Raw genomic sequence first — 15671 nt, 5'->3', positions numbered from 1 at the left:
ATATCAATTATATTTATTAATATATACAAAAAGTTTAATTATTCTAATAACTTAATATATTGATAAATGCAATAAAATAAATAAATTATCTTTGTTTTTTTAATAGTTTATATATTTATATTTATATTAAAAATAATCATACCATATGTAAACCTTAATTATTATGAATTTATACTTATTAAAATTTATTATAAAATAAAAATTACTGGAATTAATTAAATTTACTAAAATAATTATTAAAAGTTAAGAGTTGTCTATTTATTTTTATTTAAATTAGTTATTGTTATTTTAATAGCTTAATTTATAAAATATTATTTTATCATTTAATTATTATATAGTTAAAAATATTTATTATCAATTTATAATTAAAATAATAAATTATTAACATATTATATTAAATTTAATTAAAAATTTAAATAAATGTAACAATTAAATTAAATTAATTTTATAATGTTTTTAAATATAACTATACTTGATATTATTTTTATGATATTTTAATATATTAAATAAATATTTTTATTTTTTAAAACATTTTTATATTTAAAATATATTTTTTAATTTATTTATATAAAATAAATTAACAAATATTATAAATAAATATAATAATTATTTAAGTAAGGCCGTTAACAACAGCAGTATGAAAAATAAGGAGCTAAACCCCTCTTCCATAAGCCCCGCGAAGCTGTGCCTCGGAAGTTACTCCACTCCCATACTTTCAGCCGTCGGCGCCTCGGGACTTCTCACCACCGTCTCCGGTTGAATCTTTGCCGTTGATCTAATCCAGGTTCAGATTTCACTTCCTATCATCTCTCTTTCGTTCTTTCTTTTCTCTCTGAGAGTTGGTGACTTATTAGAGAACTCAATTTCGCCGCAGAGAAGAGATGAGGAAGAAGGTGGACGAGCGAATTAGAACTCTAATCGAGAATGGCGTCAAAAGCAGGCACAGGTCCATGTTCGTCATCGTCGGCGACAAGTCACGTGACCAGGTATGTCTCTACCACACACACGCCGTTGAATTATCTTGCGTAGTGCACTGGTTTCACCAGAATCTGGAACGATTTCGGAAACTTCGTTTGTAGTGCAATTTAATTTGGTTGTTGAATGTTTGTCTCTGCAGATTGTGAATCTTCATTACATGCTTAGCAAGGCACAAATCAAATCCAGGCCAACTGTTTTGTGGTGTTACAAGGCCAAACTTGAACTCAGCAGGTTCTGTATATATAATTGATGTGTACTGTGACATTAACGGTGTATATGCGTTGTTAGAGTTGCTCTGGACGATGAACTATGGTTTTGACATTAAGATGATTGCGAATGCAGTAATAGGAAGAAATATGCCAAGCAGGTTAAGAGATATAAGCGGGAAGGTCTTTTGGATCCTGACAGAGTTGATACTTTTTCGTTGTTTATAGAGAGTGGGGGATTAACTTATTGTTTATACAAGAATTCCGAAAGAATTCTCGGGAATACTTTTGGAATGTGTGTACTTCAGGTATGTGACACTTGCTATTAATTAATTCACTCTGTTGTTCTTTCCAGGTGTCTTTCCCTCTTCTTTTTTAACTAAGAGACATCAATTTCGCCATTGTCTTTCCTTTCAGGATTTTGAGGCGTTGACACCTAATCTCCTAGCAAGAACAATTGAGACTGTGGAAGGAGGAGGGTTGATTGTTTTGCTGCTTGGTTCTCTATCCTCACTGACCAGTCTGTACACCATGGTGATGGTATGAATGTTTATGAACTTTATTTTTCTAAGCTTTAACTATTTATTCATTGGTTATATTTTCTTAAGAAACATGCTCTATTATTACCTAACAAGTTAAAGAAGGACAAGAGAAGAGACAAGGTATCTTGTGAGAGAGAATGCAAAATACTAAATTCACAAGAAGAACATATTGGCTAAGTAGAGTTTACTCCCTTCTATGATCTATATACATCTGACATTGAACTCTAGATAGTTATGTAATGAGGCTATGAAGACTACTTTATCCTACAAAATACCAAAGCTTATACATGTAATTTATGTCATTTCTGTCCAGTGTAAGCAACAAAAATTAGCTGCTCAGGACAGAATACACACCAGCCACCCATGTTTCTCTCTTTACTCCCCAGTCTGCCTATGGTTGCAGTACAAAAAAAGTTTCAAGCTGTATTAATTATAATTGCACGATTAAAATGACTTTTAGTATATATAAAAAAAGGAGTTGTAGTATATACAAGAGGCATCAGCAAAGTTCTTCATATGCAGAGTGGCTGTTCTGCAACCAATAGCCTACACTCATGTTAAACGTTTTATAAAATGCAAATTTTCTGTTCACTGATTGCAGGATGTCCATTATAGATTCCGAACTGAATCTCACTCTGAAGTTGTTGGGCGCTTTAATGAACGCTTTTTATTATCACTTGCTTCTTGCGAGGCATGTGTGGTCATGGACGATGAGTTGAATGTGTTACCGATTTCATCTCACATCAGGTCTATTACCCCAGTTCCGGTTAAGGAGGTACTGTGATAGCATCTTTGACTATCTGTTTCATTTTTCATTTTTCTTTTGAAGGGGACTGTGGATGATTTTGGGTTTTAATGCATGCATGTTGGAAGACATGTTTGTTCTTTTCTTGACTTCCAAGCATAGTGTTCATTTTAAATTTTAATGAAGTTCCATTTGATTTTTTACATATGAATTGATGCTGTAGGACTTGGAGGGACTCTCAGAAGCACAACAGGACCTAAAAAACCTTAAAGAACAGCTGAATGAAGATTTCCCAGTTGGGCCGTTGATTAAGAAATGTTGCACTTGGGACCAGGTATGAGTTTTATCTGTCAACTTTGCATTGACTACCACCATAAACAGAATTGGTTTTCGTGCATGGTGGATGTGAGCGTTATCTGGTTTCTGACAATAGGGAAAAGCTGTCATCACATTTCTGGATGCAGTTCTGGACAAGACACTTCGTAGTACTGTTGCATTGTTGGCTGCTCGTGGTCGTGGGAAATCAGCTGCTCTTGGTTTATCAATTGCTGGAGCAATTGCTGTGGGGTAGTTTGCTTTTCATACATTCTTGATATGGTTATTTCTGTTAGTTATTCCGGTTTTGTTTGGATCTCATTGTAAGATTATCTATTTAGGTATTCAAATATCTTTGTAACTGCACCCAGCCCAGAGAACTTGAAAACCTTGTTTGAATTTATATGCCAAGGTTTTGATGCACTTGGGTACAAGGTACATGTTCTTCTCTTCATTAATTATCATCATTGTTTCATTGAGAAACTTAAGTTGCAGAAACTTTGAATAGCAAATGGGAAGTTAAATTTAGGTAGTGGGCTGGAGTCGTAAGTACTTCTCCTGGCCATGTGCATTTATATTTGATTTCCCAGTGGTTCATTGCTCAATTTAAATCAAATTGTACATATCAACTTGTGGACCAAGTGTACTTTCCTGTTCGGATGGTTGTCTAGGAAGTTTTGATATGGACAAAATGTTAGTGTACCTAGATATAAAAAATGAGTTATTGAAGGGAACAAACGAGAAATAGGGAAAGTGTGCAGACCAATATATCAAACAATTGACCGTAGATATGGGTATATATGACCAGAAATGGGCACGAGAATGGTGTGTTAATCAATTTAACTAAGGTTTACGTACCTGGAAAACAAATCTCCTCTTTACTGTATGTAGTGAAATCTCTTAACATATTATTTATGTGACTTAGATATCATCGCTTATACCCAACTTGCAGCTAGCTTATCCACCACTTATTTACTCTCTTTTATTCCCTTTGGCAAAAAACTGCAATAAGTAATGATTAATTATACGCTAAACTTATCTATTAAATTATGTGCCATACATTGCAAGCCTAATAAAATATTAAAGATTCCACATTCCTATTGTTGGAGTAACCAACCCAGTGTGATAGTTTTATATAGGGTTATACCTTTTACTTTGTCAGTCAGTACAATGCCTAGTGATTGTTCACTTCACATTGATTTTGGGCCTTATTATCTCCTTTTCGCTTCATTTACTTGGGGAACAGTAATGAGTGAGAATAAAATTTTCCTAAAACTATTTATAATTTTTCAATTGATTCTATTTAGTTTGATCATAATCCTATCTTTTAATTCTGTACAGACAGCCCAACCTCTTGCCTTTCGTTTTTCCGCATATAGAATGTTTAAAGAGTAAAAGAGTGCTACACTTTCCTTTGTTAACAGGAACATATTGATTATGATGGGGTAAAAAGCACGAATCCTGAGTTCAAGAAAGCTACCGTAAGGATTAACATCTACAAGCATCATAGACAGACCATTCAGGTTAGTTCATTGGTAGTGCATATGCTTCTGCATTAATAAAAGTCTTGAACGTCAAGGATACTTATTGTTGCTGTAAGGATACATGTAGATGTGATTCTGGACTTGTTTTCATCTTATGTTTCAGTACATACTCCCGCAAGAGCATCAAAAGCTTTTGCAAGTTGAACTATTGGTTATTGATGAAGCAGCTGCAATTCCACTGCCACTTGTGAAGTCTTTGCTTGGGCCATACCTGGTCTTCCTGTCATCCACAGTTAATGGGTATGACTGATTTTTATGAAGAAATATCAAGGGCCTGTTTGATAACTGTTTTCAGAAACAATTTTTTGTTTTTGAAAATAAAAAAACATGTTTGGCTGGCTGTTTTTATGGCATTGATTTTGAAAACAAAAAATTAGATTTTGTTTATTGAGAATAGAAAACCCAAAACAGTTGTCACCAAAGTGTGAAAAGTTGTGACCTTTCCACCCATCCATATCTTTGATTTCTTTTTGCATCATCTCCAAACCAAAATGTCTCAATTCCTGCAAGGGTTATCTATTTGCCCAGAGCCACTTTTCCCCCCTCATCCTTCCAAAATTATACCCAACAACAAGCACAACCCAAGAAATAAAAAACTAAATAAAAGAACAGAAAGGATCACCAAGTTCGGTTTTTTATGGCAACCCACCATGCAACGCAAGGGCACAAACAGTTTCTTCTTCCTCTTACTCTTCCTTTTCTTATTCTTCAAATTTTTGTTCCTTCTCTTCTTCTTCCTAGGAGCAACAAAAAAAAATAACAAAGTGTAACAAGAGAACAAAAAAAACCATCACTACCACTGTTGACGGAGCGCTGCCGCAACAGATTCTGCGGTGTGGGGCAGCAGCCGTGAGGGAGTGGGCCGCGGAGATCCACGACTGGACCTGGAGAAAACTGGTCTGACTTAGGAGAGGGAGAGGGAGGTGGAGAGGGAAAAAAAGGAAGGGAAAGGGTGTTGTCTTCTGTCAAACAGTTACTTGTTTTATTATTTTGGAAACTTGTTCTTGGAACTGTTTACTCAAACAGAATTTTTTGCTTCTTGTTGCTGAAAATTGAAGTCCAAAATTGTTTTGGAAATTTGTTTTAGAAAACATAAACTAGAACACACTTCCAAACAAGCCCCAAGCCTTTTGAATTATTTGCCGTGTCCTTTCTCTCTTTGCACGTGAAGTTTGTTGTATCTCATATTTAAGGAGATAACTTCTGATGTTACTTGATTATTGAGTAAACTTATTTTTAACTTATTTTTCTTTTAACTCTTGGAAAGTTACGAAGGTACTGGGCGCTCTTTATCACTAAAACTTCTGCAGCAATTAGAAGAGCAAAGTCATGCATCTGCTAAGAGCGCAAAGGGCACTGGTTCTGGTACACAATATTTCTAGCTTTTATTAGTCAATTTGAATACATAATATGCATGTCATGTGATTCTGAGAACGACAATGCATTTGAAGTAGACTAGGAAATTGAAGTAGACAATGCATGTCATGTGATTGTTACTGATTGTTGTGTACTTATTTATTTTATTTAGAATCATGCTTTATGTTGCTCGGACACACCAATTTAGCGACGTGTCCGACACGTGTCAGTGTTTGACACTCAAAAGACAACCACATGGCACATGCCACTAATATATCCGTATTTGACCAAATAATTTATTCCCTTAATGGTCAGGAGATAATCCAAACACATCTTGGCTATGTATGAACATGGTTATTAAATGTTAATATTAATGATATTTCATGAGAAATACCTAGAAAGTGGTTAATATTAATAGTTTGACGTCTCTAATTACTTGAAAACCGTATAAACCTTGAAAATATATATACGTATATGCCGTGTCCGTGCCCTATCAGTTTTTAAAGATTTGGTGTGTCTTCTTGTCCGTGTCGTGTCAAGTGTCCGTCTCATGCTTATTTTTGCTGAATTTTGAGTTATATTTTTCAGGCCGTCTGTTTAAGAAAATAGAACTGAACGAGTCCATCAGATATGGTTCTGGGGATCCCATAGAGAGCTGGCTTAACACACTACTATGCTTAGACGTTTCAAATGCCATCCCTAATCTTAGGAGGTTGTATACAGTGTATATCATATCACCTTGTAAGATGAGACCATTTTTGTTTATCTCAGTTTAAGGTTCTTTGTTCTGCAATCAGGTTACCTCCACCCAGTGAGTGTACTATGTTGATCGGGACACCCTCTTTTCCTGCCATAAAGATAGTGAATTATTTTTGCAGGTAAAACCAGATTTATCTGATGATTTTGGCTTAAATTCTAGTTGATTATACATGTATTTATATGCTTGTACTAAAATGTTAGTATTCTTGCAGCAAATGATGGCCTTGTATGTTGCTTCACATTACAAAAATTCTCCAAATGATCTGCAGCTGATGGCAGATGCTCCAGCTCACCACTTATTTGTATTACTTGGTAGAATTGATTTCCTTTCCAGTTATTTTTCTTCCTTTTCCCTCCTTTCTTTAAATTGGCATGGCTTGAACTACATCTATAATGCTATTTGAATTACAGGACCTGTTGATGAATCAAGTAATAAACTTCCTGATATTTTGTGTGTCATCCAGGTTGGCATCTTTCATATAAACCATCGTTTTTTTTTTGTTAGATTTCTACACATGGTCTATTTTGACATTATCTTATATCTGCAATTATCTCCTCGTCATTCACTCTTTGCCTCTGGCCACGGTCGGTTTGGACATAAGCTTAATATCTGCAATTTTCTCCTCATCTGCTCTGTGCCTCTCGCTGTATTACATGCTATTGCTGAAACTAATGTATGAAATATGAAGTTTATATGCCAATGTATTGTGTGAAGTTTCATTTGACCACCATAAGCTTTGTTATCCTTGCTAGATTATGATGACAAAAATTGTGAAGCAACAAACATGTCATAGCATGGAAATGCAGGATACACATATATTCGTATGAAATTTTCTACATGCTGAAAATTTTAGGGTTCTACTATTGATAGTTGTACTTGGGTTATGTTTATCTCCTATTTGCTTTCTAGCATGCGTTTCCTTTTGTGTGACTTCTAACATTCCATAGCTTATAGGTCTGTCTTGAGGGGCAGATATCTCGCCAGTCAGCAATCAAAAGCTTGAGCCATGGTCATCAACCTTTTGGGGATCAAATTCCTTGGAAATTCTGTGAGCAATTTCGAGATACAGTTTACCCCTCACTTTCAGGCGCTCGCATTGTGCGCATTGCCACACACCCAAGTGCCATGAGGGTAACTTCTGTTGTCAGGCATATGGTTCTGTTACTAACCTGATTTATCCAAAGTAATGACACCCCTCTTACGTTTCATCTTCCTTCTTTTTCAGCTTGGATATGGCTCACAAGCAGCTGAGCTTTTAATACGGTGAGAACCTGATCGCTATCTTGGTTTGAATGCCATTAGGGGTGGGCAGGCACCTTGTTGGGTCAACCCACCAACCCAACCCAGTTGAATGGGGTTGGGTTGTGTTGAAAAATCTCTAGCCCACGATATACGGGTAGGTTGTGGGTTTGAACATTTTGTCCGACCCAACCCAACCCAACCCAACACAACCCAACCCACCTATAAGAAATTAGAGTATCTAATGATTTATTTTGTTGAATATATTTAAGTTTTTCATACTTAATTATATATTTTGATTTGTTTTAAATAGTTTTTTTTTATTTTTTTATTTTGAGAATGAATAGTAGTTTATAATCGTTAATTATGTTAAATTATAATTTAATATAGGTATGTTAAATATATTTTTAAAATATTCAAATTCAGTGTACTTGTGAAATCATAATTTGAATGTCAAAACTAAAATGTAAATATGCTAGAAGAATCCTTAACTTTTTCACATAGAATTTCATATCTATTTTATATCCAATTATAATTTATAAATTTTCAGTTAATAACTTACATGTTAGTAATCTTATAAAACTACTATAAATTATATATGGAATTGCATTAAATAGTCAGTTCTAATCATTACATCATGTGTGTTCTTGAAATTAATGTGATAGAAAGAGTTGAAGTGGTCATTAATGAAGAGGATATAAAACTACAAACATTCCCAAAACTTAAAATTGAATTATAAAAGAAAGGTGTGGCTTTTTCGTCCAAAGTAAATTGTGACCTCCACATGAAGGCTCGAAGTTACTATCCCATGTGTGTACTTGTTGCTAGAGGGTTTTACAGTTGTGTGTTGTACACTTGTCCAAAGTAAATTATGGTGGTTGCTTACCTCCATTTTTATACATCTAATTCAACTCTTCTTGATCCTAGTTGGAGCCTTGCGAATGGGCCTGTTAGGAATAGTTATTTAGCTTGTTTTGGAATATCCAGTTCTTAGATACTCGGCTATGAATTTAGATTACTATCAATTAATCACTTACATTACATACTTTCTGCAGTTACTATGAAGGACAACTTACTCATGTCTCTGAGATCGATGTTGAAGTTGAAGTTCTAGCTCCACAAGTTAGAGTTACAAAAGCTGCAGAGAAGGTATGTTATTAGCAAATTCTGATATATTCAGAGTAATTCTGTTCATTTCTTTGTAAAAAAATTAGCGTATATCGGTATAGGAGCTATCTAGGAGTCTTTCTATAGTCTAGCTGATACGCACTGGTATGTCAGTTTTAATTATTTGTAGATACTTGTATTTTGGATATTGTTGAAGAAAGCATTTCATAATTGACAGATAGTGAAGAAAGAGTCTTTGTTAAGTACTTGCAATTAGGTCCTTGCTTATGTATCTTAGCCTTACTGTTTCTTATAAGCATTAAGATGGTGTTAGATAACTGAGTTCAAACATACAGTGAAGGTAGCAATTTGAGCAAAAATGACAAGCTTTATTTCATTTGTTGTTGTTTTTGCTTTTAAGTCCATCAATTTCTGTGTGTGTTTCCAGTGTATGCTTGGCCTTTTTAATAATGCAAAGAATACAGGTTTCATTACTTGACGAAAATATAAAACCTCGAATGGATCTTCCTCATTTGCTAGTACATCTGCGTGAAAGACGCCCAGAGAAGCTCCATTACATTGGTGTCTCATTTGGCCTAACCTTGGAGCTTTTTCGCTTTTGGAGAAAGCATAATTTTGCTCCTTTCTACATTGGCCAGATTCCAGTTAAGATTTAGTTTTTCTTAGGCTGTAGACAATAATACTGAATTTAATTTGACGAATAACATATTGTTTACTTAACAGAATGCCGTGACTGGTGAGCATACATGCATGGTCCTGAAACCTTTGAACAATGATGAAATTGAAGTTGGTGGATCAAATCAATGGGACTTTTTTGGTCCATTTTATGAAGGTGGGAACATTTCGCATGTGTCTCTATTCACCAACTTCAGCTGTTGGGAGAGATGGTTCATGACACTTTGCTATATGATTTGTGTTCAATATTTATAATTAACTGTTTTTTTTTTCTTTTTTTATGATTTGTTCACTACTTTTAGATTTCAAGAAAAGATTTGCTAGACTTTTGGCTTCCACTTTTCGTGGCATGGAATACAAGCTTGCTTTGAGGTTAGTGTTAGGAATTTAACAGTTTTCCATTTTAAAAAAATAAAATATAAAATATAAAGTCATTTATGTGTGTCTACCCAATAATTTAAACTTTTGGGAGAGATGGTTTGAATGTTAGTGACATAGTATTGGAGTCTCCATGTCAAAGTTGTTCAGCTTTGTTGAAATACAATTGGAACGGCCTCTAGATTTGTTTCAGTGTATATATATATATATATATACACACATATATAAAGATACTACTTTCATCATTTTCATTTTCTTGAATCTAGAAAACTTTTTTCTTATCTGTTATTTGCCTCAGATAATCTGTTTCAAATGCAGTGGAAAGTGCCTTTTTTGTTTTTTGATTTAGTAAATAATTTTTTTTTGTAAAATAGAAAGGACCACATGCCTTGTACAAGATGCCACCGCTGGCCCTGCATCTGCCATTTTTTATTTATTCAAGAAAGCGATGTTTCTTTTGATCTTAGAAATTAAAAATTAGTTGAGTGATCCAGGCTGTTGCGTAGCATACTCATCAATTAAAATTAGAGCTCTTGAACTCGTGTATCTCCATTATTGAAATGCTTATTGTGGTGATTTATCCAGCATCATAGATCCAAAAATCAATTTCATGGACCAAGAACATGGGAAGACCAATTCTGATAAATGTTTGGGTCCGGTTAGAGAATATTTATCACCACATGATATGAAGCGACTAGAGGCTTATGTTGACAATCTGGCTGACTTCCATCTGGTAAGATCTCAGATATGTCCAATTCTTTGTTTGGTGATTGAAAACGATTCCACCTTCCTAAGCACAGGACCAAAAACTTTCCCTTGCATTGGTGTCTAATTCTTGTGTGCCCATGCATGCATGATAAAACACCTTAAAGGAAGCTGAAGGGAGGGTTGCATGATGCTTACATAAATGAATGAGAAATGATTGGTAGGTTCAAGGAGGCCGCCTCATGTAAACACCAAACTTGGTGCGCCATAACACATAATGCTTAATTTCTGATATAATCAATTTATTGTGCCAACTGCAAAGCATAGTTCATTCATATAAAAAATTTGGACACCTGTGTGATTTGGGGTCCTTAAAAGTATGTTGTTGACCCTTTTTATTTGACAGATTTTGGATATTGTTCCCACCCTTACACATCTGTACTTCCAAGAAAAGCTTCCAGTTACACTGTCATATGCTCAGGCTTCTGTATTACTCTGCATTGGTCTGCAGAATCAGGGCATTTCATACATTGAGTTTTGTTTATCTACTTATTGACTTGGTTGGTTGAAACATCACACTCAGATGACAAGCAAGCACCTAATGGCTAGCGAATATTAGACCTTGGCTTGAATCCTATCACTAGATAGACCCTAGTTGTAGATTATCTTTATCCTTCTTTTGTCATGTAATTGTCAGTTTATCATAATGCACATCCTCATAAAAAAGTATATGAGCCACTAAAAAATTCATCATTTTATTTTAGTAGGGCTCTGTTGTTGATTTTAATAGACTGTTGTATGCCTACCTAATTTTTGGCATGAATAAATGTGGTTCTCATGTTTGATGTCTTTTGCTATTGGTGCCTTTTTCAAAAGTTGGAATCACGTTCTCTATTTGCCCTTCATTCAACAGGGACAACTGAAGTTGGAAAGGCAACAAATATTGTCTTTATTTATTAAGGTAATGAAGAAGTTCTACAAATATCTGCATGGCCTTGCATTCAAGGAGATTGAATCAACCTTGCCTCGACTGAAAGAAGTAAGTTTGTTGATAATGTTACCTTGTGTATTTCATATCTTGCTACTTTCACTAGCATTCATGACAAAGTTTTAGTGGTTAGTAAACTCCTCAGACCAATTTGCAGTTATGTGCACTGACGTTACTATTTTATGGCTGCCCCTTGGATCACTCACTAATGTTGCTCCTACTCTTTTTACTTTTCATCTGCTTTTGTCCCTAGATTGTTTTGAAACCTCATAGCATCTCGGTGGACGAAGATCTCAACAATGCAGCTAAACAAGTTGAGGTATGTACCTTCCTCATTTGCTTTCTCATGTTGAATATTCTCAGCTGGATTATCATGCTTCCTCCTTTCCGTCTCCCGTTTGTAGTAGCTCTTAATTTGAATGATTTACTCTGTAGGATGATATGAAGTCAAAACAAGAAGCACTCTTTGCTCCTGAAATGCTCCAACAGTATGCCATTCAAGATGGAGAATCTGGTCTTAAGAATATTCTACAAAATAATGGTGGAAAAATACCCACGAGTGGACTTGTTAGTGTGAGATCCGGTAAGAATATTGTCCCACCCAAGGGAAGCCATAAGAGTGACAAAAAGCACGGTGACGACAACCCCAACAGTAGATCAAGCAAAAGGAAGAGAACTTGAGTATGAGAACCGTAAAAAATGAAATTGGTTCACGTCATGGATAACACTTTGTTTGTATGTAGAACAGGTTGGAGATGAAGGAGAGGAGCGGCGCAAGGATAAATCGGGAGGACTTCTGTCTGTTCTCAGACGAGGTCATCACTAAGAAGTTATTTGAATAGATATGTTCATAACATGGTCATAGGTAGGATCAATCACAAGGGCCATTTTCATTTGTTTCTACATTGTTATGTACAGTTTTCTCCACACTATCTGATTGCTGCCATTATGATAGATCTCACGATTTAAGCATGTTAAAAATATGACCAATTTCCCATTTCTTTGAGTTTTACGACAGCATTTATTTATCTGTAAAAAAGCTGTTGATGGTACAAATTAAAATTGTCACATCAACTATCCTTTCAACAGAATGTTATTAATCTGAAGTATAATAACAATTGTACAATGGCTTCAGTTTCTTTATTTATGGATTCTATAGTTATCCATGTGATGTGGCATGTTTATCCTCTTATCGCACGTAAATAATGTTTAATTTCTTATTAAGTCTTGTTATTTAATTATCTATGTTAATTGTGTAAAACAATTATGAAAAATATGTAAAAAATCAGTCTAATTTAAAAATTTGTCAATAATGTTATCTTAAATTTTTAAATGGATGGTAAAAAATATTTTCTAAAATTGAATGAAATGAAACTCAAGAACTGATGGAAATTATTACGATGAGTTTAGATGGAAAATTGCCTCAAATAAAGGATTTAAGTCACGCAGTACTTGCCTCGTTTGGCAATTTTATCGAAAACGGCAAATCATTGTCGATTATTGTTTATGTAAACCTTTGTCATAATTTGTTTGATCGAACTTTCTATTGTCGTTTCCTCACTCCCAAACAGTACTCGAATTTATGTTTTGTTCTGACAACTTTATTGGGCCCAATCAAAGCGCACGTGGCTTCATGTAAATTCTAGTCTCTCCCCAATTTTGTTGCAGGCAATTCACATTCATCTCCTACCACTCCGAATACCGCAACTTATGTAAAGTTGACATAGAAAAGTGCTTTTTTTTTAATTGTAACAGTTTTTGTCAGCTAAGATCAAATTAAAACAATCAAGAGATGATTTTTTTTAAATTGTATATTATTAAAACAAACTTTATTAACGCTATCGGATTTATTTATGTGCTCCACGGAATTAATACAAAAGACTTGCGGTTTTTTTTTTTTCAATAAAACTAACTATTGAATTATGGCAAAATTTTTCTTTGAACAATATGATAATTCAAGTTCATCGTTTTCCTGCCCTTTTTTTTTTCACAACACTTCAACGAATTCCCGACACACTTTTACATAAGAAGGGTGTCATTTGAGGTAAATTTCAAAGAAACCGGGTCACTCATTTTTAAAATATAACATTCTTAAGACTAAAAAGAGTCAAACAAATAAAAAAAAAGATAAAGTTATATTTTTTTAATTCTTAACACAATTATTTTTTAATTGTGTACAACCTGCAAAATTATCTATATATATATTGCAATTACCATCACATTGAATATTGGTTTATCAGCTTTATTTGCTAAATTACCATATTCATATAGTTCATACAGAATATAACTGTTATTATATTACTAGCAGTTTTGAACGACTAATATTGGTGACAACTTAAGAAATAACCTTACGTAAGTTCAGTAACAGATATTACACAAGAGGAAAGGAAATTGTGTTAATCCTATAACATTAACAGTTTCATATTAAAATTACTATCACATTAAACATTGAATTACCAGGTTTATATGTCAATTACTATCTTCATACAATTTAGACACAACACATCTTCTATGACATTAGTAGCAGTTTTCTACTTATGGCCTAATATTGGTGACAAAAATTTAATAACTTTATGTTAGTCATTAATTAAGTTAGTTCACTAACATATATTACAAAAGTAGAAAATATTTGTGTACATCCTATAACATTACCACTTTTTACATTCAATTACCATCAAATTGAAAATTGAATTACCAGATTTTTATGATGAATATTAATATTTATGCAGTTAAAATAATAGCATTATTATTATCATACTCACAATTAACAGAAAACATATGTAAAATGATCTAACGTTAGCTTATACACTAAATTATTAGAACCTGCTTAAAAAACATACTAACTTAATATATGAAATTAACTACATTCACTAACTGTCGTTGTCTATAAAGCTATCACAGAAAAATTTAAAATGATTTCATAGTACTCATTAACATTGTGAAAAATCAAAGAAGAGGACACTAAAAGTACCTGTAATGCTGCCCAACCAATATTTCAACTTATCTTCAACACAAAGGCTCAAATGAGGGCCAATACGCAAATACCCAGGAGTAGGCTGTTGAGAACAAGTGAGAGAGAGTCACACAATAATGAATAGTCCCTAAGAGTGAAAAAGAATTTTTTTTTTTTGTTGAAAAAGGGTAGCAACAACGTAGTTTCGCGATTCAAACGTTTTCTTTTTTGGACTTGTTCAAGAAGAAGAAGAAGAAGTTGTAGAGAACAAGTGAGAGAAATTCACGTAACAATGAATAGTCTCCAAGAGAGAAATGAATTTTTTTTAATTGTAGAAGGACAGCAACAACATGGCTTCACGATTCAAATGTTTTTTTTTATTTGTTCAAGAAGAAAAAAAAAAGAAAAGGAAAAAGCCGAAAAGAACAAGTGAGAGGAGAAGTGAAAAAAGACGAAGTGACACAGTAAATTGCTCAAATGAGGGACAACACCTAAATACATAAGAGAAAGAGGAGAAACCAGAGACGCAAGAGAGTTACACGACATTCTTGTAGTTTTTTTTAAGTTTAGTTAACTTTGAGTTTAGGTAGTATATTCACGTATGTAAAATAACTAATATGTAACCTTGTATTTGAGAACTGTTACTATACGGTATTAGGTATAGACACAAAATATAGGTGTTTGAATAGCATTATTGATTATACTCTCTCTCCAATTTTGTTGCAGGCAATCCACATCTATCTCTTACTACTCCGATTACCACAACTTATGTAAAGTTGACATAGAAAGGAGGGGGTGTTAAAAATAAATCTTTTTTTTTCCCTAGCGCTGGACAATGGATTGTTTATATTACATTATTCGGCATTCATTGACAACTCGGCCTTTGGGCCTTTTCTTAATGCTTAAAGCCTCTGGGCCTTTCACATGGACGAATCCGTTGAACAAAGAACAAAGTGCAACAAAATGGGCTTCTGGCTATTACTCGAATGAATGGTTTGACTGTGGTGATAACGATGACCATGACTAAAAGGTTTGCTTATTTTGCTTTATTTTTATTTTTATTGTGTATTTTCAGTGAACATGCTTTGATGTGCAGTGCTTATGCATTGAAGAATTTTATCACTCTTTTAAAATTGTAAATCTCCTTTCTCTTATATAA

The 15671-nt window shown here is 33.9% G+C and overlaps 1 protein-coding gene across 1 annotated transcript; it reads left to right on the top strand.

Moving 5' to 3' along the window:
* Positions 1 to 880: 880 nt before the first annotated feature.
* Positions 881 to 12240, top strand: LOC113871924 (RNA cytidine acetyltransferase 1-like). Its single transcript, XM_027509016.1, is given in 27 exon segments — positions 881 to 986; positions 1118 to 1209; positions 1321 to 1492; positions 1602 to 1724; positions 2328 to 2501; positions 2695 to 2805; positions 2905 to 3038; positions 3128 to 3221; positions 4211 to 4309; positions 4434 to 4570; positions 5598 to 5689; positions 6275 to 6398; positions 6484 to 6503; positions 6506 to 6564; positions 6658 to 6757; positions 6857 to 6909; positions 7401 to 7577; positions 7672 to 7709; positions 8741 to 8834; positions 9278 to 9457; positions 9537 to 9645; positions 9791 to 9860; positions 10452 to 10599; positions 10978 to 11104; positions 11483 to 11610; positions 11813 to 11878; positions 11995 to 12240. Coding segments are annotated over 27 exon segments (3072 nt in total). The 5' UTR covers position 881.
* The last annotated feature ends 3431 nt before the right edge of the window (positions 12241 to 15671 follow it).

This window comes from Abrus precatorius, unplaced genomic scaffold (assembly GCF_003935025.1).
Source record: "Abrus precatorius isolate BTA unplaced genomic scaffold, Abrus_2018 Scaffold7, whole genome shotgun sequence".
NCBI classification, from domain to species: domain Eukaryota; kingdom Viridiplantae; phylum Streptophyta; class Magnoliopsida; order Fabales; family Fabaceae; genus Abrus; species Abrus precatorius.
The sequence above is the reverse complement of the archived record's forward strand: the minus strand, read 5'-3'. Positions and strand labels throughout refer to the sequence as shown.